A 22,943-nucleotide genomic window follows, 5' to 3' on the forward strand; every position below is an offset into this window, starting at 1 on the left:
CAATCACCATGGGTGGTATTATTCCCTGCCGCCTGTGTGTGTGTGTGTGTGTGTGTGTGTGTGTGTGAGGGAGTCTCACTCTGTCGCCCAGGCTGAAGTGCAATGGCGCAATTGTACTCCAGGGTTCAACTGATTCTCCTGCCTCAGCCTCCTGAGTAATTGGGACAACAGGCACCCACCACCACACCTGGCTAATTTTTGTATTTTTAGTAGAGACGGGGTTTCACCACGTTGGCCAGGCTGGTCTCAAACTCCTGACCTCATGTGATCTGCCCGCCTCGACCTCCCAAAGTGTTGGGATTATAGGCATGAGCCACTGCGCCTGGTTGGTATTATCCTTATTTTATAGAAAATTCTAATTATTGAAGCAAATGAGATTTAAGTGTCCTTTTAGGTAAGAGAAAATCTAGATTACCTCTTTAAGTTACTTTGAGAGCTATCCAAGAATGTTAATTGTAGCTTTAACATAGAAAGAGCGTTTTTTTACTCCTGAAATCAAATGCTTAGCCAGCACAGCTCAGCCCTTTGTTCATCATCAGCTGAGTCTGTCCTCTCACTGAACTCAACCGCTTTCTTCTTTTGGTGGCAGAACTGTGAATCTGGGTTTCTGCCGACGCTTCAAAAAGGTAAACAGAGTTTCCCTCCGTAGTGGAGGGAAGGTATTTGCCGAAAACCATGCCATGAATAGCCAGCTTTATTTCTGGAAAGCCTTCCTCACAGAATTCAGATATTTATTCTCAAAGCAAGAACTACTAAAACAAACTTGAGAAACTGGACAGTGAATAAATAACACTGGCATTCATACTTTCCTCAGAACTAAAAAAATTACAGTGAAATCTGAGTCCAGATACATCCCCATACATCCAGGGGCCTTCCTTGGACCTACAGTAAAACTGGCAGGAACCATCCTAGACTAGTTTCATCTTGAGCCCTGTTTTTATCACAAACATATGTGGAGTGAGGCAGTGCACAGCCTCTGGGCCTTCCAGGGCCCTGCATTCACCGTTCAGATCCCTTCAGGAATGTACCGGTCACCAGGATGCAAACAAACATCCAATGAGATGGTGAGGAGGGAAACCAGCCAGTCCCCTGGGGCTGCCGCCAGGTGGGAGGTGGGGTGGAAGAAGGAAGGACAAATATGAGAGCTGCCTATGAAGCCAGGAACAGGGCTGTGCTGTTTTGTTTGCTCTTTTAAAACTTTTCTTTTTGCTTAATTTTTAGAATGGCTTTATTATTTCCATGCTTATCATAAAAAAAATCAAACAACACAGAGACAAAGAAGCAAGAAAGTCACTGTGATCCCACCCCTTAGAAATAACCACTGCTAACATCGCCTGGCCCTCACCCCAGCACCCCTCTGTGAATATACACAGAGGAAGAAAGGAAGGCCGGATACACTGAGCATGCACTACAATCATGCACTCACACTCTCCGTGGTACTTTAAATAAAAGGACAAATGTTCATATGACTTCAACAAAAGAAAATGAAACTAAACTGACACTGAAGGAATACCCAAATTTCAGGCAAATTGCACCTTCACACACAAGACGTAGGTTTTAAAAAAGTTTTCTGAAACATTAGGAAGTTAGAGTACTTACTGTTTTTTTAACATAGGGTTTTAAGTTTAGGCAGTGTAGATAAGAATCCTCTCACGCTTTCTCCTGCATCCTGATTTTAGTGAGTTTCATTATTCTGACTTTGCCAGGGTTTTGAACATTTATAGGCTCTTTGATGATGAAAGTCTCTACGTCTAAGTTGTTTTTGTTTGCTTTGTTTGAGACAGGGTCTTATTCTGACACCCAGGCTGGAGTATAGTGGCTCAATCATGGCTCACTACAGCCTCAACCTCCTCCCAGGCTCAGGTGATTCTCCCACTTCAGCCTCCCGAGTAGCTGGGAATACAGGCATGCACCACGACACCTGCCAAATTTTGTGTAGTTTTTTGTACAGATGGGTTCTTGCCATATTGCCCAGGCTGGTCTCGAATTCCTGAGCTCAAGCTGTCTGCCTAACTTGACCTCCCAAAGTGCTGGCATTATAGGCATGAGTCACTGCACTGCCTAGTCTTTGTTTCTTAATGAGGTGTATGCAGCACTGCCACCGTGCCTGCCCCTTCACACACCTGCTGTGGACCACTGCATTCACACCATCCTGGAAGGCCCCAGTGGTTCCTCCACTCCCAGATGCGGTTCTCTCTGCTGAAATGCCTTCTGATCCCTGGCCTCTCTGTGGGGCTAATATTTGTTGAATAGATAAAGAAAGATGCTCTGGCAAACCAAGAATATCTTCTGAATAATATTTTTTCCTATGAAACCCAAATTCAATTGATTGATCCCTTTGTTCTTTCAGCAGAATGTTCGGATTAAAAGGCATCCTAGATATCACCTAGAAAAATGCTCTCATTTCACCAATGAGGAATTGGCAATCTCGACCAGGTAGAGGAAGTGACAAAGATGGAACAGGAATCAGGTGCTCACAGCCAGTGCTCTTTGTGTTAGATAAGCCTTGTCCTCCCACAGATTCAGGAAAGGCCACATTAGGCAACAGCATCTTGCTGGACTTGATCCTTCATTGATCTGCCAGCAAAGCCCTGCACTCTGCGGAGAAAGCCCACCAGAACGATGGTTCCTAATGAAGAGGCAGGTCCAAGTTAGAGGACCGTGCGGATGTGTCACCTTCATCCCCCAAGCTCTTTCCCAGTTGGAGTGCTGCTACACCCTTTATTCCCATTTGACCTGTGCATAATCAGTGGTGGAAGGGAGCAAATCAGAAGCAAGGCCTGGTTTTCTAGAAGGCAAAATTAAACAGTGGACCTGTGACATGGGAAACACAGAGGATGGGGAATGCTTGGGCTATTACTGACTTCAGGCTTTCTCAGAAGGAAGATGACATAGACGGGCTTGTCGCTATTAGTGAACGCCACTCCCTGGTTTCCTCCTCCTTACGCTTAGCCTTGGCAAGGAACTCCAGGCAGCACAGCAAAGCCAGTGGGCCACAGCTTTTGGAGTCACGAGGATGACCACATAGTAGTGCTGTCACCCTGGACATGCTGTTCATCCTCTGGGGCTCAGTTTCCTCATTTGTACCATGGGGATAATACCTACCTAATACACAGAGTCCTAGAGAAGATAAACTGAGACTGTGTATGCCAAATGTTTACCATGCTGCCCGGCATACTGGGCCAACTCAGTGGATGTCTATGGGACTTAAAGACTTTAGAAGGTTGGTTCTTTTTTTTTTTTTTTTTTTTTTTTTAGATGGAGTCTCACTCTCTCACCCAGGCTAGAATGCAGTGGTGTGATCTCAGCTCACTGCAACCTCTGCCTCCTGCGTTCAAGCGATTCTTCTGCCTCAGCCTCCTGAGTAGCTGGGAGTACAGGTGCGTGCCACCATGCCCAGCTAATTTTTTTTATTTTTAGTAGAGACGAGGTTTAACTATGTTGGCCAGGATGGTCTCGATCTCCTGACCTTGTGTTCTGCCCGCCTCAGACTCTGAAAGTGCTGGGATTCCAGGCCTGAGCCACTGCGCCCAAGATTTTTTTTTTTTTTTTTTTTTTTTTTTAGATGGAGTCTCACTCTCTCACCCAGGCTAGAATGCAGTGGTGTGATCTCAGCTCACTGCAACCTCTGCCTCCTGCGTTCAAGCGATTCTTCTGCCTCAGCCTCCTGAGTAGCTGGGAGTACAGGTGCGTGCCACCATGCCCAGCTAATTTTTTTTATTTTTAGTAGAGACGGGGTTTCACCGTGTTAGCCAGGATGGTCTCGATCTCCTGACCTCGTGATCCACCCGCCTCGGCCTCCCAAAGTGCTGGGATTACAGGCGTGAGCTACCATGTCTGGCCGATTGGTTCTTAAGAGAATGTCAACCTTCTCTGATTTGAAGCCCAGAACTGAGGAAATGGTGGGAGAGAGATGGAGAGCAGAAATTGGAACATTCGTGTTTTTCATGTGTTCCATGTTTTGGGGAGATCATTTCAAGTCAGGCGCATGCCCCTCCACAAGCACACTGTTGGTGAGTGTAGGGGTGGGGAAGCCAGAGCCGCCCTGCCAGGCTGCTTGGGGAAGGCCTGGTGACAGAGAGTCTGGCCAGAAATCCAAAGTCACTGGCTGCTGGGAATAACTATTGTTTGGTAACACAGCTTGGTCCACCTTGCAGAGAAAAACGTTTATAATTTAAAGGCATTTGCTTCAGAGACATTCACTGTAGTAATATATCTTTTCTTTCTCTTGAGACAGGGTCTTGTGACATTGCCCCGGTTGGCGTTGAACTCCTGTGCTCCAGCAATTCTCTTGCCTTGGCCTACCGAGTAACTGTGACTACAGGTGTATGCCACCACACCAGCTTTTTTTTTTTTTGTCATTAAAAGAAAAAAAGTAGAACATTCAATTTACCATCTTAGCCATTTTTAACTGTAGAGTTCAGTAGTGTTAAGTATATTCACATTATTGCAACAGATCTCTAGAACTTTCTCATCTTGCAACATTGAAACTCTATAACCATTAAACACTAATTTCCCCTCTCCCTAGCCCCAGTGCCCTTTAAACATTGTGTTTCCATGATTTTTGACTACTTTAGATACTTCAAATACTGCGTGATTTTATTCATACAGTATGTCTACTTTTACTGTATTTGTCAAAGACAGTATTTTGACTACTACATTCAGCATCTGAAGTATCTAAAGTAGGCAAAATACTGTCTTTGACAAATACAGTAAAAGTAGACATACTGTACGAATGGAATCAGTATTGAGGCTGAGAGAGAAATCTTACTGTATGGATGATTGGAAATACTGAATGGAATCATACAGTATTTGTCCTTTTGTGACTGGCTTATTTACTTTAGCATAATGTCCTTGGGGTTCATCTATGTTGTAGCATATGACAGGATTTTCTTCTTTTTTTAAGGAAAAGAAGAAATACACTTGGCTACATAATATTCTACCGTATGGTTATATCACATTTTCTTTATCCATTCATCTGCTGAGGGCACTTGGGGTGCTTCCACCTCTTGACCATTGAGAGGATGCTGTGATGAACACCGGTGTGCAAATAACTCTGAGATCCTGCTTCGAATTCTTTTGACTATACACTCAGAAACAGAACTGTTGGATCATATATTATTATAGACCCATTTTTAATTTTTTGAGGAAACTCCATACTGTTTTCCATAACAGTTACATTTTACATTTCCACCAACAGTGCACAGGGTTTCAACTTTTCCATATCCTCACCAACACTTATTTTCTGTTCTTTTGATAGTGGTCATCCTGATGGGTGTGAGGTGATACATGGCAGTTTTCATTTACGTTTTCCTAATGATTAGTGATGCTGAGTGTCTTTTCATATTGGCTATTTGCATAGCTTCTCTAAAGAAATGTCTCTTCAAGTCCTTTGCCTTTTTTTTTCTTTTTTTCTTTTTTGAGATGGAGTCTCGCTCTGTCGCCCAAGCTGGAGTGCAAGTGGTGCAATCTCGACTCACTGCAAGCTCCACCTCCCAGGTTCACGCCATTTTCCTGCTTCAGCCTCCCAAGTAGCTGGGACTGCAGGCACCTGCCACCACATCTGACTAATTTTTTGTATTTTTAGTAGAGACGGGGTTTCACCGTGTTAGCCAGGATTGTCTTGATCTCCTGACCTCGTGATCTGCCCACCTCAGCCTTCCAAAGTGCTGGGATTACAGGCGTGAACCATGGCACCCACCCTTTTTTTTTTTTTTTGAGATGGAGTCCCACTCTGTCACCCTGGCTGGAGAGCAATAGCATGATCTTGGCTCACCACAACCTCTGCCTCCCAGGTTCAAGCTGTTCTCCTGTCTCAGCCTCCCAAGTAGCTGGGATTACAGGCATGCACCACCACGCCTGGCTAATTTTTGTATTTTTAGTAGAGATGGGGTTTCACCATGTTGGTCAGGCTGGTTTCGAACTCCTGACCTTATGATCTGCCTGCTTCAGCCTCCCAAAGTGCTGGGATTACAGGTGTGAGCCACCACGCCCGGCCGTCCTTTGCCCATTTTTAAATCGGGTTATTTTTGTTGTTGTTGTTAAATTGTAGAAGAAGTTCCTTATGTATTTTGGACAGTAACTTCTTAGCATATATAGTTGACAGTTATTTTCTCCCATTCTGTAGGATGAGTTTCACTCTCTTTTCTTGGATGTGTAGAAGTTTTTAAGTTTGATGTGGTCCCATTTGTCTACTTTTTATTGTGTTGCCTGTGCTTTTGGTGTCATATCCAAGCAATCACTGCCAAATCCAACGTTCTGACACTTTTCTCCTGTATTTTATTCTAAAAGTTGTATAGTTTTAGGTCTTTTAGGTCTTTAGTTCATTTTAATTTTCCCATATAAGGTAAGGGTCCCACTTCATTCTTTTACCTGTGGATGCCCGGTTTTCCCAAGATCATTTGTTGACGAGACTGTCCTTTCCCCATTGTGTGGTCTTGGCATCTTTGCCAAAAATCATTTGGCCATATATGCAAGGCATTATTTCTGTGCTTCCTATTCTGTTCACATGGTCTATAGATCTATGTAGCACAGTGTATCTATGTTTATGCCAGCACCACACCATTTTCATTACTGTGGCTTTGTAGCATGACAGATGCTTTCTTTCTGAACCTCAAAGACTATTTGTCCCTCCCATTTTAGCCTCCTCTCTCCACTGGATCTTCTGCTCAGGAAGTAGTTTCCCTTGCAGTCAGTTCTAAGTGTGGTTAGAGCAGGTCCAACAAGAAAGGGCAGCTCCTTTGAGCTAGTATTTATTTTTCCTTTATTACCTCCTTGCTCCTTTTGGTATATATTAAAAAGCTGTGTGAAGGCAGCATGAATCCAGGGCTGATACTGAGGCTGCTTGGGTCCTCATACTCATTCTTCAATCCACAGACACACGTGGAAGGTCAGCTTTGGCCAAGCTCCAGGCTGAGGACTGGGGACAGGGCACTAAGTGAGGTCAGGAGCCTCGCGTTCTTTGAGGCCTAACCAAGTTTCTCTGTTGTTGCTTTGATGGAAGTGAGATGTGGGCACGGCATACACCCAGAGCGCCCCTCTCCACCCGCACTGGGGTGCATCCTGATGAAGTCATTCAACCTCAGCTGTCTTGTTCCTGGGATGAATGCAAGTCTAGCAAATGCTCTCTCTACCCCACCCATGCCAACTGAGGCATTCCATAGAAGGCAAGAGAGAGAAGAGGAAACCACTTGAAACACTGTCAAACCTGGATCCACTTGCCAAAACTTTTGGGAACTTTATCACCCCACCTAGATAAGAAAGCTATTCGAAGCAAAATTCTCTTAGCCACTTCCTCTTCTACTTTTCACAAACTTGTTTCTCAAATGTCTGTAGAGATGGGACTCTCAGTGGAAGGAGGAATGTCCAGCTACCCCTAAGACATGTATGATGGTTGGCTTCGCTCTCTTTGCTTCTGTTTCTCCCCATTGTGTATTTTCTCCTTTCTCTTCTCTCCACATTCCCCATTCAAGCAGGACTCAGGCTCTGTGCTCATTCCCCCAGTTAAGGTTAGGGGGCCAGGTGGGGAGTGGAGGCAAGAAGACATCCAGTCTTCAATTCTCACTGGCTTTTGTTTTCCAAAATTTAGGCTCTTTAAGCCCTTACCTACCAGGGGAAAAGGTGAAGAAGGAGGTTTCCCAATACAGACCAAACACCTTGGAGCAGCAGGCGAGTGTGCAGGTTTCCTCCAGCCTCACATTAGAAAATGACACTCTCTTGGGCTGGAGGAGGAGGAAACAAAAGTCTATGGGTCTTGTCCAGGTCTGCCCCTCACCTTTTTTTAAAACACAGTTTGGAGAAGTGGCAAGGATCTTCTATGACCACTCCCAGGTTCCTGGTTTGCCTGGGAGTGAGGGGGTACCACAGACATGGGGCTTCTAGGTGACCAGGACAGTTGTCACCTAGTGCTAGCATATCGAGGCAGATAGGACCATGGGTGACGGTAGGTAAAACATTCCTACTTCCCAAGCAGGGCCTGAGGAGCCATAAAGATGGGAAGATGATGTCTCAAGGGCAACGTATATCTACTAATGTCTGGGGACACCTGAAACCTCATATATCCCCAAGGAGGGGATAGCTCAAGAATAACAAATTAAGTTTTCCACCCGTCCAGTGGAATGAGAGCTCAAAGTTAGAAATTAGGTTGAGAGACATGATACAATATCATCTGTACATCTGAATCTGTGGCTGCTCTTCAGAACACGTGGAAGTCACTCAAAGATGAGACTCAGGTGGTCGTGGCCTGGGGTATCATGGGAGTCCTGCCTGTAGCAAGACATGACTTAGTGAATGTTAAATCAAAGTGGCATGTATTCCTTCAGTCACAGTGACTCACGTCTCCTTTCATATGCTTTCTTTCTTTTTATGAATGCATTCTCTAGTCTCTGGCCAATCATCACTTCCTTCCCCCAACAAGTCTCAATGCCTTAGGACAAATAAGAATGACAGCTGAGGAATGTGCCCACAGTCACTGCCTTGCTTAGAAGAGCGTGGACTTCAAAGTGGGCAGTTAGACCCCTCGGACAACAACTGTTCCAGATAAAGAGAAATGCCCCAAAGAATCCTGCTCTCCATCCTAAGGGAAGAGGACATTGGGGGTAGGAGCTACTTAATGGTTTCATTTCATTTTCTACGCTAAGTGAATTTGGGAAACGTTGAAGCTAATCTATTCTCTTCACATTTCTTGAGCACTGGGGGTAATGTTGACAACTTAGGTTGGAAAGTTCCCTTTTCCACTTTGAGGCACCTCCCCACCTAGCCCTTGCCTAGCTGTGATCACAGATGACGGCCTGGCCCGGCATAGCCCAGGCAGCGTGGTGTCCACCGCACACACTAACCTGTGGGTGGGAGGGCATAGGAGGAGTCAGCCTGAGCTGCCAGATCCCCACATCCGAACATTGCTCATCAGAACACAGTGTATTCACATGTCACCTGCTTCCTCCTTTATGAGGAAACTGGATGTGCTGATTCAAAGGTGGATTTCTTAAAGTTAAAAACCTGGGCGGTCTCTCTCAGCATATTTCCAGTGTACCTAGAACATGTCATGACAGGAAGGCACAAAGAACATAAAGGGGTTGCTTCATGTTCCACATGGGGTTCAGACTTATGAAAGAAGGCTCAGATTTACAGAAATGGTGACTCCTTGGATCAGCTGACCTTTTAAACTAGTGTTGTTGGAAGCAGTCCCAGTTGCCTTTGCTACCATTAATAAAAGGTGAGACCCCAAAATTTCCAGGATGCAAATGTTCCTCACCCTTCTGCCGCCATGAGCGTGGGCGTGTCTTCCATGGTGCCCAAGAGATGGGGGAGATCTACATAGAGTTCCGCCAAAAGGTACCCCAGGGCAGCTCATGTAGACATACTGTGTAAAGTGACACACCTGTCTGTCCTCCAGGAGGCTCAGAAGGGCAAGGGAAGAGAAGATGCAGGATAGGGAAGGGAATCAGAATGAGCTCTGCCCACCGTGTAACCTGGTTGAGGCATTCAAGCCCTCTGGACCCCAGATTCCACTATTATGAGGGGAGGCTGTTTCATGATCTCTAAAGTTCTGGGGTTCCGAGTCCCTACCTTGTGGAAGGAGTACCTTAGTGGACTGGTGAAAACCTGGGTTTAAATCCCAGTGTGGTGCTAGTCTTGATTTCCCTGGCTTTGGGTTTCTGTGGTCAGGGACTTCCTTTAGGCTAATGCCTCTCATTTGTTTCAGGGAAGGAGGTGAACTTAAGGGACTGGGTAAATTTGGAGGGAGCAGCAGAGTGCAGGCGGGCTCAGGCCCTTCCTCACTCTCTTTTGGGAACCACCTGTCACCAGGAACCTACTTTCTCAGATCCATAGAGAGGTTCACCTTGTTGGATGGGCCTGGTAAAGGGTGGGTTGGTCATTCTGATTCGGGGTAAAACATTAACAACCGACTTGCCTACAGCTGTTCCTGTGGTAATTTTCCAATCAGATGATTTCTTATTCAAGGTGACATTTTTAATCTTCATCTGTTTGACTCTTGCATCTCACAATTATTCAGAACTTGGACAAGGAAAATGACTTACTGGGTCTTCAAAACCTCAAGAGTCAGCTCTGTTACTTTCCTCCTGTCTAACCTAGGTCAGGTTACTACTTAAGCTCTCTGAACCAAAGTATTATCCTCTATTTAAAAAATACTACACAGGCTACTTTGTGAGGCTATGGATTAGTTAAAACACGTAAACTAGCACAGTACCCGTTATCTAGTAAGTGCCAGTGAGTGGCTGGTATTCTTGTCTTCAGGAGCTGCACACTTAGGAGGAAGTCAAAGTCATTCGCACTAAGCACTCGATTGCCTTGCAGGAGTTCCTAATTGCCTGAGTGCCCTTATATAACTTTCCCTCCCTTTCTCATGCAATAATTCATTCAACAAACATTACTTTCCTCTCCCAGAAGGCACTGAAATTTCACGTCAGGAAGCACTTCAGAGTCCAATTTAACATGGCAGCTGCTTACCGGGCCTTACCTCAAAGGATTGAGCACTAAGGCCCACTTGGAGAAGAGGGCTTTGGGCCTCACCCTCCTGAGCCCTGAGTCTTGTCACATGCCCACAGCAGGTGGGAGCTAGGCTCCAGAGAGGCTGCTCCCAGGAAAGCCACACTAAGCCATAGCCATATGCCTAGCAGCTTCTGAACCAAGCACCGGGAAACATAAGGATTCAGTGTGTTTTCTCCCAGACAGCCTGGGGCCTCTGACAAATAGGTGTCTTAATTCCTTTCTATCTAAAGCCAGAGTAGTAGCATTTGCCATGCAACAGCTGGGTGTGGAGATTACCATTGTCTATAAATGGGCCTTAATGCAAACTATCATATTGACACACATGTGAGCGTCTTTCTGAAGCATGCACACATGAGGCATCTCTCCAGAGCTCTCACCATCAGCTGGCTGCCCAGAATAGCTCTAAACCAGTCAGCGGGGGTGGAGGATTCAGAACCACTGCTGTCGCTGAAAGAATGGCTGTCTGGATGCTCTGTGATGAGACTACCTATTATGGCAATGCCAGCTTCTGAAAGAACTGTTTCTTCTTAAGAACCTTTACATCATTTTCCTAATCTAATGAGATAAACTGTACAGTATTTTTACTTTTTTTCTGAGATGTACATGCTGCTCTGGGAGAGGAGAAAAGAGGAGTCACTGGAGATCTGCCAACTGGCTTGGGATGAACCGACCAAACCTGATGTGGAAAAGTCATTGAGTGCTTTAGCTATTCATGGACTATGAGAAAGAGAGTCATTGAAACAGCTAACTGCAAGGAAAGGGGTGGGGGAAGAGAACGTTTGGAGATACTACAAAGTTGAGTCTGCCGCAAAGGCTTAGAAGACAGAGACCAACATTATGTTCACTAAAAACAGTCTTGGCAGGCACAGCAGGTTGGGGAGAGGCACTATGAGGTAAGAAGGGGAGAGAGGTGTATATTTCCCCAGAAGCAGCAGGTTTTTCTCTGGCCTGACCTTCACAAGATTATCTGGGATCTTTCTGACCAGTATATTCGTTCGTTAGGAAGACAGGAAGCTGCTGGCATTTCTGATCAAATAGCAACAGGCAACAATCTGTACATGTACTTACTAAATCCTATCTAGAGGGATGACAAAGGAAAGTAGGCTGCACGCTTTACACACTGCATCAAAGTGCATTGGGGTCACTTGGTCCCCTTCTCAAGGGGATGCAGCACATATCCATCAGGCTCCCAGCTATCTTGCATAATAGCCCAAGGCAGAAAAGGGCCGTGAAAGGCATTGGACATTACAGTACACTCCCACTGTTGAGAATGACCGAGGTGCCTGGCATTTGACCAGCATCTCATTACCAGTTATTTTATTTATTTATCACTATATATTACAGCAGCACTACCGGCAGGATTGCTGTAAATGGATGCAGATAGATGGCTCCTCTTTGTTCATTCACATTCTCAGACAACTCTACAAGACTCTGGTGCCTCAAAACTGAGGAAACATGAAACATCACTGAGTTTTGTGGTTCTAGGATAAGTCCTTACCATGGATACAAGGTATATCATGAAGAGAAATGAGCCTGTCATTTTGGAACACCACAGGAAAACAAACAGCTCATACTGTTTTCCATTCTACCCCCATTTCCCACACAAAGCATCTCATGGCTTTGGTGCAGCGGGGCGGCACTCTGCATGCCCCCAGCTCTGGGCTGGATGCCATGGCAAGGGTCAAAAAGTCACACAAGAACCTTGGGGGTCACTGAACCTAACCCTTTCATATTGCAGAAGCTCAGCAAGGTTAAGGGACTCACCCAAGTTACTCAAATAATGAAGAGGCAGAGGCAAACTGCTGCTATACCTGACTGAAGTCATTTTTACCTGGAAGCTTCTCCCAGGAGACTGGTACAGATACGGTGGTTCTCAGACTTCTGACATTAGCCCACAGCTCACTGCCTATACCCATTCCCACTTCTGCTGGAAGAAAATCTGATTTCCAGAGACAGAGATGCCACAATGTCCCCCACTAAGTCATTCCAATGCAAGGAAATTTCTGAAAAGGTGAATCTAAATTCCTTTTCCCACTTTATGCTCACTTTCCTTTGTCCACTGCCAAATGAGGCTGACAGTTGCTCTGATTACCATTTACAATCATCTGTATTCTTAAACATTTTCATTTCACTCTGCTTTCCAGTAGTCGACGTAGACCAGAGGTGACCCTTCCTTCTCCATTAATATTCACACCAATTCTTGTTTTTTCATTCTTCCTCCTCTTCCCAATCTCCTGAACCTTAGGCCTCTGAGCATCACCCACATCAACTGGCACCACCCAGTTCTACAGGAGTCACCGCAAGGAAAAGACACTATGAAGCTGGTTTAGCCACAGCCTACTGCACAGGCACCATGATTAGAATCTGAAAGACCTATCCCTGTTTGCACCACTGACTCACTACAGAAGCTGGATCAAGGCTGGCTTAGGTTTTTGGGAATCAGGGATCATTACTCCCGTCGACACATCTGTTACAAGGAGTCGTCACCTTTAGGATGGTCATTATGGTGTGGTTAACATTAATGTCACTTATGAGTTTGGAAACATTTGAATTACCAAGGGAAATGGTCCTGGATTAATTAAGGTGGTGAAATTTCAGAAGGCAGGAAAATACGTACCTCAGGATAACAGAGTAGAGAAAACAAGTGTGAAAACGGGACCAGAGGTTTTCAAATGTGTTTTAGCAGCAGAGACCTGTCCTCAAATGAAACCTTCAGTACACTCCCACACTCCCACCCCTAACCACATAAAGTGGAGTTGCTCTGGCTGCAAGGCCGGGCAGTATAGGCATGGTATGGGGCCAGGGTCCACCTTTCCTCCACCTTACCCATTTCTCTGCCCTCCTAACGTGGTGGTCCCCACAGTGTCCACAGGAGCCTCTAGGCTTCCAGGGGCCAGGATGAAAATCATGAGTGAAAGAGGGATGCAGAAAGTACCTGAATTCCCGTAATACAGTGAGAAGGGATGACAGGTCAACCCTGGGGCCTCGTATGGCCATATGGCCAACATATTTGTATATCCATGGTCTCATTCATTGCTTTTGTCTTTCTAGTCTATTTATATGTTTCGTAACCTTTATTTTTCATGCATATATATTTTATCATAGTTAATACATTTTTGCAATGCATCTCAAAATATTTATGAAGTTGGTGTCTGGATACATATACAACAGCTATAACATCTAACACCAGGACAAATGTATTCAAAGGGTTTGGACGGACTTGTTATATGTACCCCCCATTCTGAAAGGTCCTATGGTATTTGATTGTGTTTTACACATGCTGGTTTATAGCAATCCAAATGAAAACTAAATACACTCTAAAATGTTCTCCAAGATTATTAAGAGCCTAAAAATAGACCTTACTATAAGAAGGCTACATTTTTCCCTGAATAATGAAAAGTATTATAAACACCACTTATAAGACATTAAACATAGATGGTCTAATTAGTCCCTTTACTTCTAAAGGTAAATTTCTCAGGGAGGGGGCAATTATAAGAAGTACTTTTCTAAGTGAGATTTCTGTGAACGTTCAAATTATAAAACAGCCTGCTAACTTACAAAAATACTGCTTTGTGTAAATTTGACTAAGGACTATTAAAATCTCCTAAATGCTCTAAAGAGAAACACAACATATTTAAATTTCCATTAATTTGAAAATTTCAGGAGAGGAAAAAAATCTGAAATCCAAACAATTGCAAGATATAATTTTTATAAGTTTAAAGGCATATTTATAGCTTAAAAAGGAAAGACTGGTGAAATCTATGAAAATTAGGGAGGCAATTCTTTTCCTAGTTCAGGAAAATTATAGTTCTTAGAGAAGACACTGAAAATTAGCTCTTAGTTGATATACATTCATTATGCTAGGGTTTCTAAATACTCCCTCTCCTCTTTATTTCTGAAAAGAGAAAAACTTTCTTTTAAAATTTGAAGCATGGTTTTAATGGCCTATGGTTCTAGGGTAGGGTCTGCAAACTACAGCCCAGGAGCCAGTTCCATCACACCGCCCGCTTTCCTCTGGCAGGAGCTAAGAACAATTTTTACAATTTTACAATGGTTGGGAAAAAATCAAAATCAAAAAAAGAATATTTCTTGACATGTAAAAATCATATGAAATTCAAATGTCAGCGTTGGTAAGTTAAGGTTTATTAGAACATAGCCATATCCATTCATTGACATTTTACCTATGGCTGCTTTCCTGCCATGATGGCAGAATTGAGTGGCTGTGACAGAGAGACTGGTCTGAAAGCCTAAAATGTTTACACACTTTGGCCCCTTAGAGAAGAATTTGCCAAACCTTGACCTAAGAGATGGAGCCCACCTTTGGACACTTCTGTGTGTTCCTGAGGCAAGAGGTAGGAGACGTACCTGGTTGAGATGGAGCAGGTATTTGTCAAGACACCAGAAACAGCAGTAGCAGCATCGGAACAGGTACCTCGACAATGCACCATGCTGCTGGATCAGGTTGAGAACAAAGGAACAGAGTCAAAAACAACACAGGAAAGAAGACAAGCAGGCAGTTTCTGAGGAAACACAGTTTTTACTTATGCACCTAGGGAAACACTGGTGGCATGGGAGAAGTTCTATTTTGTGCATACTACTATTACTACTACTAATTATGGTTCTAGTATTACTGAGGAGAAACGTTTCTGTCTTGTGGCCTTACGTGTTAGGGGTGCTATTAGGGAGGTTAGTCCATACTGAACAGCAAAAGAAAAGCAGGTCTTCTGGTTCCGGTTAAAAAAAACCTCTCTTCCCCCTTCATCTGCCCTTAAGTGTCTGAAATAGTACACTTTGCTTTTTCAAATCAAAGTTTATATTTATGAAAAATTCACATCCCAGAAATAAAAAAACAAATAATATACTGTAGATACTAGTTATGTGCCCACATAAATAAAGAATCAAGTTTAACTTTGGAGGACATAAATGCTGTAGTGAGATTTTGGGGGGGACTAAAGTTCGAGGGATAAATTACACTCTTGAAATATAACTTGAACTTGTGCATAGCTCAGGAATGAATACTTTCATGAACCTCTTGGGGGAGGGGTGCTTGGCGGCATCCTACCCACTCTCCAGAGTGAACACATCCCTGAAAACAATCCTGAAATAGCCTAGGATGAGGACCCCAGGAATAACTCAGCCTTATATGGACATTTTCTCATCCCAATGTGAATTCAATTGGATGAAACTTGATCTGGACACTTTTCAGCCTGGCTGTGTTGGTGAATGAGCCTATTGAACTAGGGAAAATCACACGGTGGCTGTGTGAAACATTTAAATTGTAGACACAGTGCTGGCCAGTAAGGCTGCTGAGGAAGAAATTGTTTTTTAACCTAAGAAAGGACACATTTTCCCAATAGTGACATCACTAAAAGCAATTTTGGCCCTTGGTCCTTGTGGAATCTGGGAAGCGATAAATAACCTTTTAGACCACAGTCAGAGAGACCTTGGGCCTTCCACTGACTTCTCTTTTAGATTTATGAAAGGCTGTATCCCCAGAGAGTTTAAGATGCCTAGCTTTAGGAGGGACAGCAAGCTCCTCACTGCTCATTAATTTATGATTATTACTAATGCACGCACAAACATATCACAAATAGACTTAAAACAAAATGCTGTCCTGTTCTTCAAGAAATCCTGCAAGTTTCCTAAGATTGAAGGATTGATTTCAAAATGCAGGAGCCAAAAGTAGTTAGTTTTGTCCTGGATATGGAAATGCCTCTTCAAGTCACCAAAATGTGGCCAAGCAAAATATTAATAGAAATACAAGAAAATATTCTGCAATCGGGGCAACTGCTTAGCATGCATTTCCAGATGAGGAAGCCAGATAATTTTATGTGTTATCCAATCAATTGTTTCTAATTGATAAACTAACTTTAAACCTTGATGACAGATTTTAAAATATCAACAATTCAGATATCTTTTTCAAAAGCAAATGAAAACAATTCTAAAATATAATGTAAACCTATTGGTAAAATTTCCTGAATTTACTAAGGACACATAGCTATACCCAAAAGGTTGGAATCAGGTAAGTTTGTGAAACTGACCAAGTCACCAACTCTGAGGTGGTGACAGGGGAGAGATTAACATTGTGTGAGAAAGAAAAGTTGGGAAAAGTCCTGTCTTCCCTTGTTTGGCAGGCCAGAAATACCATGAGAACAGCTGTTTTCCTGGTGTTCCGGTTTCCACTGGCATTCATAAGCAAATGTGCATGGAAATAAAAACTAGGGAGGAGAAATCCCCCGGGCACTTCAAAGCTCTACAGTTTTTTGTCCTTTGAGCTTAGATGTAGGTCAGCTTGACCATTTCTCACTCTCAAGCGCATGTGTGCACACACATGTACACACACACACACACTCTCATTCAAACCCTCTCCTTTTCTCCCTCCTTACTCCTCATACACACCGGGAATTTCCCATGACAGCTCTGGGAAACACAAAAGGCAGGCAATATTTTAGCATTAAAACAGAAATGAACACATATTATTCCTATCGTACGGTGTATTTTTTCACTTAAAAAGGTATGATAAATGTTCACAAAAACCTTGTTTAAATTTCACCTTACGAGTTCATCCTGTCTGTTCGCCATTTACATAAGAAGGAAAATCAGCTAACTCAGAACGACTCCCTCCCCACACCATCTCCACTGAGTTGGAGAAAACCCAATAAACAAAACCATAAACGAAACAGAGACTCTGGGAAAATAAAAGGTTTGCTGGGAGAGGCGGGGGATGGGAGCCAAGGAGTGCAGGAGCTTTCCGCACGGCTGCTGTCACAGGTCACATTTCTGCCCTGGGACCTGCTGTAGTTTTCCAGTAATTAACTTTCTGGCAACCCAAACACGGAACGTGCTGTGTATCAGGAGGTACCCTTACCTGTTCTTTCAGCGCGTTTTGCATGTACATGACAATGATTCTTGGAACCCTCACCACAGGGATTAAAAATGATCCTTTCACAACGGTTCCTTGATGGTAGAAGAAGAGAATGGAGAGAGACGAAAGGATGGGACGATCAGGAGGGTCATTTTTACTTCTGGAAATAGGGAAAAGGACAGCATTTTAAAAACACTTTTTATAAAGCAGCAAAAACTCTCTGGTTCCAATCATCTGTGGCACTAACAACTTAGAAAGTGGTGATGCAATAGGCATTTGGCAAACTTTTTCTACTCCTTGGTAGCTTCGGTTAAATTGCTTCTTGTATTAATTTAATTCGTTTTGGTGCCACTCAATGCTACAAACAAAATAAAACAGAAAAACTTAAAAAAAAACTGATGAGTTTAAAAAGTTTCCCTCTTTATAATGCCTAGCCCAACCACTAACCCTTTAGCGTGTTGTTCATCTCATTTTCACTTTCAGAAGTTTAATTGTATCACAGTCTTCAAGGTTTAAATGACATAGGACTATACATAAATATTGCCAGCATTCACCTGGTGATTAAAAAAAGCATCACCAAATCACGTGACCAGGATCCGTGGCCAGAGAGGTAACAGTGAGCTCCTGCTTACAGGAAGGGGACAGAGAGCCCTGGGTGCTTGGCTCCTGCACAGCTCTAGGCTCCCCAAATCCTGCTGGTTTCTACTCTGCTCTTCAGTGTGGCCACTTCAGTGTGAATCATTTACGGGACTTGTCATGACGCAGCTCCCAAGAATGTGTACAAGTCAGTTTCACAGGCAGGGGAAAAAAGTGAGAAAGAACAGAATGGGCACAGCCATCACTCTCCCCCAAACCAGAAAGATAAAACAAAGGAGTGGGGGCTGATGCCACCCCACGGGTGACCCTCTGAATTCCCGCTGAAGCCAGTTCTAGAAAATAAGGCCTTTCTGAGAAGCAACTTCACAGATTCCAAGTGAAGCTTGGTTTCTTTATAATGGATTATTCTACAACTTGCTCTGGTTGCTAATAAGTCACTATGAATTAAGGTTTTGACAGCAGCCTAGGATTTGAGAGAGGAAAAGGAAGGCAGCCAGAAATGTTTCAAGAGTTGGCAACGGCTGCATTTTGCTGTTACTCAAATCAGCCAGGAAGAAAAAGAGAACATGAAAGTAATATTGGGAGCTGAAAAACTGCAACCCAGTTGTCCCACAAAAAGAGGGATGTGTGTTCCAGCCCAGTATCATTTAAAACAGGAAAAACCACACAAGCTATTGCTAATAGAAATTCATTAGATCTGATAAACTAGAAGAGTAGTGTAGGCCAGGAAAATCTGACACACTTTTTTTCCCCTTCCCTCATTTTTTTTTTTTTTAAGGAAGAATGTTTACTTTTCCATTGAGGAGATTTATGTGCCTTAGAACTTATTATGGTGCTCAAGAGGGGAGGCAGGGAGAAGAAGACAACACCTGCTTTCCATCTGGCAGGGAAACACATGATTCATAGGCCACTGTGAATGGGGGCCCTGGGGTTAGCCCTCCAGGTATTAAAGTTTGGGGTTAGGCATCAGCTTTCTGAGGTTTCACTGTGATGGGGTTCACCACTTCAGGCAGAGGAGTGCCTGCACTGCCTCAGCTTCCCTCGTCTATAACACATCCTGGTAATGGCTCGAGCTCTGCCGGGCTTGGCTGGAAGAAGATGCAGAGGTTCCAAAAGCTGGGTTATCACGTGATGAGAGAGGGAACTTAAAAAGAGGGCCCTTTCAACCCAAGCCAGCCCACGGAGCCAGGAGTCACTCAATACCTACCCTCAAAACTAGAAACAGTCCTACAGAAAAAAAATGGCTAATGAAGTGGTGTGTCTCTGAGGCCCCTACCTCCTCTCAGACTCATTTCCATGTTCAAAGGTAACGTCATCCTGCCACCTCTCCCCTGCTGTGTGTGGCGCTAGTGCCTCAAGCTCTGTCTCCCTCACAACCAGCCAAACCTGCCTGCAGGAAGAGGATCTGACGCACCCAGTGATGCTAAACATAATACTTACCTCTGGACTTATTCATATTTTAAGAATTGACCTGGGGGACAACATTACAGTGTTGAGCATATGGGGCAACCCAGCAATGAGTGTATTAGGAGGCTGGTGAGGACTGGGCCCCCAGTCAGCTTTCCTCATCTCTCTCTAGATCTTCCCACTGGGCCACATGCACCCCAATTCTGTGGGTAGTGGCAATAAGGAAGACACAGGCAGTGTTAGAGGGTAAGGAGACTCTAGCATATGCCCGACGAAGCCCAGCTTCCCCCTTCCTTTGGATGTGTGGCTGCTTTGAATGTTAATGGTGCCTGGCTCCCAGAACAATGAAGCCAGGTCCCCAAAATACCACATCAACCCAAGCTGTGGGGCAAAGGGTTTAATGGTCCCATCCATTCAAGTCCCCTAACAGCTCTGGGTCATGGTACAAAGTACTGTTTTGTAATTTCTAGTCCCATCAGACAACAGAGTGCATACAGCCAGGCAAGCCACATCATGGTCCTAGAGACAAGCTTTAGCTCTAGTTAGATCCAGCCTCATGCTCACTAAGAACTCTTCTGATATTACGGAAAATTAATTTTGTGCTGAGGCTCCTGGACTAGGTGTGGGCTGCATGGGACAAACAGCCTCCAACGTAAAGCTGGTCCCAGCAAAGGACCATATGGTCCCCTCAGAGACCATGTCCCTTCCCATATTTCTTACAACAAACTAACTGCAAGATGAGGCTCGGAAGTCTGAGAATGTTGTATGTTTCTTTCCTATTCTACAGAAAATGGAAATCTTTATTAGAAATAACAGGATTATTTAGCTGGCCTGGGTAACTCTTGCTAGGTTAGGAAATTCATCTGTCTCTACCTAAATTCCTTAGGCTCTGCTATGAATCCATTTCCTCTTCTCCCTCAGCAGATCCAAAGCTGCTGGAAACCATCTTTTGTATATTTGAAAACGATGATGAAGTCACACCTCAAGTGTCCCTTCACCACCTTGAAGGGTTCTAGCTCCTTCCTATCACATCCCTAACACCACCTTTATGGCTCTCTCAGTTGATCCCTCTTCAAGCCAATGGTTACAAAAAGTAAATTCTACAGACTGACCATATCCTGGTACCTGATGGTCTTTGTATGAATGCTTCAGCCCTCATAGTGCTTACATGAACGACAAAGATGAATGCACCCTGGCTATATTTAATCCTCACTGTGAATGCAGGCCAGAAAAGGACATGAAGAATTGTGAACTTTGAAGATAAGGAAAAACCTTGACGTTTCAAAATTAGGCAGAAAATCAAAAAGGAAGCAGAGCTCTTTAATAAATGGAATAGTTGTGCTAAAAATAAATCATTGTGTGTTATATTATACATTTTTTTTTAATCAAAGTAATATGTAAAGTATCTTACAAAGCCAAAAAGCACTGCTAGGCTTAACAGGAAAAACAGCAGTTTTCTTCCCCCATTCACAATTCTGTCTCCCTAGAGATAATATTTTCGTTGTTATTAGAGAACCCACTTCCACACCTCAAAATTACATGTTCTTACTGCTATTTCTTGATTTTTTCCGCTTCAGATATTGTCCACTGACTTTTCTACTGTGAAAGATTCTGGTTTTATTTTCTTACATAGCCTAACTCCCCCAATCCCCTCACACTCATTTTCCCATTCTTCCAATGTAATTACATCAAAGTTTTTAGTTAATGCTTAGTGTTTATTATTCATACATAGATAATATGTGCTGTAAATAATATTCACAATTGATCCAAGTAGCATATTCCAATTAGATTCCCTTCCTGTACAACTTCTTTTTTTCTGAAGTTAATTGTTTCACATTTTTTTATTAGCTTGGCTCTCCATGGGCCTCACCGAATGCTTCACCAATGTGTAATGCTTTTCTTAACATATTCGAACACACCTGGTATTCCCTCAGTTCCATTTTCTTTTCACAGTGACATCTCTCCTGGAGTCCATTGTCTACCTTGGACTGGATGCTTTCCACGCCTGCTGCACAGTGACCCTCCTGGGAATTCCTTGCTCTGCTCTGCTCAAGCCTGTTTTCTGAAACTCATGTTTTCCTCTCTGGCTTACACATTAGTTTCAGGGGGGAACATCCCTCCTAGAAAGGATGTGGGCAGGGAAGTCTTGGGACCGCCTGTGCATGACTTTATTCTTCCTTACCCTTGACAGGTAGTAGGAATAGGCATAGAACTCTAAACTAGGTATAGACTGGCTATACAATTCTAGGTTGGAAATAATCTTTCACTAGACTCCTGTAGCCTTCCTCCATTGTTTTTCTGGTTCAGAGTTGCTGTTGAAAGTCAGATCCTATTCTGGGTCCTTGATCCTTTGCCTGTGATCTTTTTTCTCTCGGGAAGCTTCTGGGATCTTCTCTTTACTTGTGTCCACCAGCTCTGGGAAATTTTCTTTGTTAATTCCCTCTCTTCTTTTCTTTGTTCTGTATTTCTGGAACTCATATTAGTCAGCTAGTGGGTCTCCCAAATTTATCCTCTTTTAATCCTTTCTCTCTTATTTTGTGTCTCTTTGTCTTTTTATTCTACCTTCCGAAAGAGTGCTTCCACTTTATATTTAATCCTTCAACAGAAAATGTTCACTTTTGTAATCATACTTTTAATTACTCAAGGGTCTTGTTTTCTCACTATGCCCTTCTTCTGTTGGTGGGAGGGGATTCTGGCAATATATCTTTGTTCTCTCTGATAATATTATAGTTTGTTTTGTCATTTCATTTTGCAGCCTGCATTGTCTGTGTTTTCTCTAAGCTCATTTTATTTGTACATTTTGATCTTCTTCTTTCACTTAGAGGCATTCATCATGTCTAATAATCACTGGTAAACAGTTCAAATTGAAGAGTGAGGCTCTCCAGAATGACCTGGAAGCTCTGTGTGAGGAATGTTGCTTGTTGTCTGATGAACTTCACTGTTTTGCTAGGAGTCAGGGAATCTATTTCATTGGGGGGCCCCATATGGCACTATCTGTAGGTCTTACTTTGGGTTAGGCAGTTTCTCCATAAAAGCATCCTCTAACCTCTTCCTAGGGAATATCAAACGAGCTGCCAATGTTCTGGGAGCTGAACTGTGGAATGGGGGGTGCTGGTGTGTGTGTGCATGGGGCCTCACTTCAGAGTTTAGGCTTTCACTTACTCACCCTGCTTTCAGTACAGAGACTTGCCCCCAGCCTCAGCTAAACCTGATACCCCAAGTCTGGCCCTCTCTGCTTTCTCTCTCTGGAGAACAAACCTCCCCGTCTTCAGCTGGTGTGGAATTTGGGGGTCTAACTACTCCTTAGGAAGGCTTTCAGCTAATCTTCGGAAACACTTTTTATACTTGAACTCCTGAGCTTCTCTGGGATTCTGGGGCTCACTTCAGGGTGCATCTTATTTGTACCTCCTCATGCAGCCAACACACATGGACAGGCTGCTTCCGCTTTCTCCAGTGGGCTTGGGGCACCGCTCCACCTCCCTCTCTTTGGCTCTCACCATTTGGTTGGTGTTTCTTATCTGCTGTCATTGCCTCTCTGTTTCTCACTGTCCTCGTGTGTTTG

At 43.7% G+C, this 22,943-nt stretch overlaps 1 protein-coding gene across 4 annotated transcripts in view; it reads right to left on the reverse strand.

Moving 5' to 3' along the window:
• SLC44A3 (solute carrier family 44 member 3) overlaps positions 1-22,943 on the reverse strand; it is a 78,414-nt gene that overhangs the window by 16,326 nt on the left and 39,145 nt on the right. For 3 of the 4 annotated variants that reach the window (XM_033200198.1, XM_033200200.1, XM_033200197.1), the window contains 2 exons: positions 17,381-17,537; positions 14,878-14,964 (listed from right to left, as the gene is read on the reverse strand). In XM_033200198.1, coding sequence (XP_033056089.1) covers positions 14,878-14,964; positions 17,381-17,537 — 244 coding nt within the window. The remainder of the gene's footprint in view (positions 1-14,877; positions 14,965-17,380; positions 17,538-22,943) is intronic. The other variant, XM_033200196.1, reaches the window with a different exon arrangement.

This window comes from Trachypithecus francoisi, unplaced genomic scaffold, assembly GCF_009764315.1.
Source record: "Trachypithecus francoisi isolate TF-2019V2 unplaced genomic scaffold, Tfra_2.0 Lachesis_group5, whole genome shotgun sequence".
Classification (NCBI taxonomy): domain Eukaryota; kingdom Metazoa; phylum Chordata; class Mammalia; order Primates; family Cercopithecidae; genus Trachypithecus; species Trachypithecus francoisi.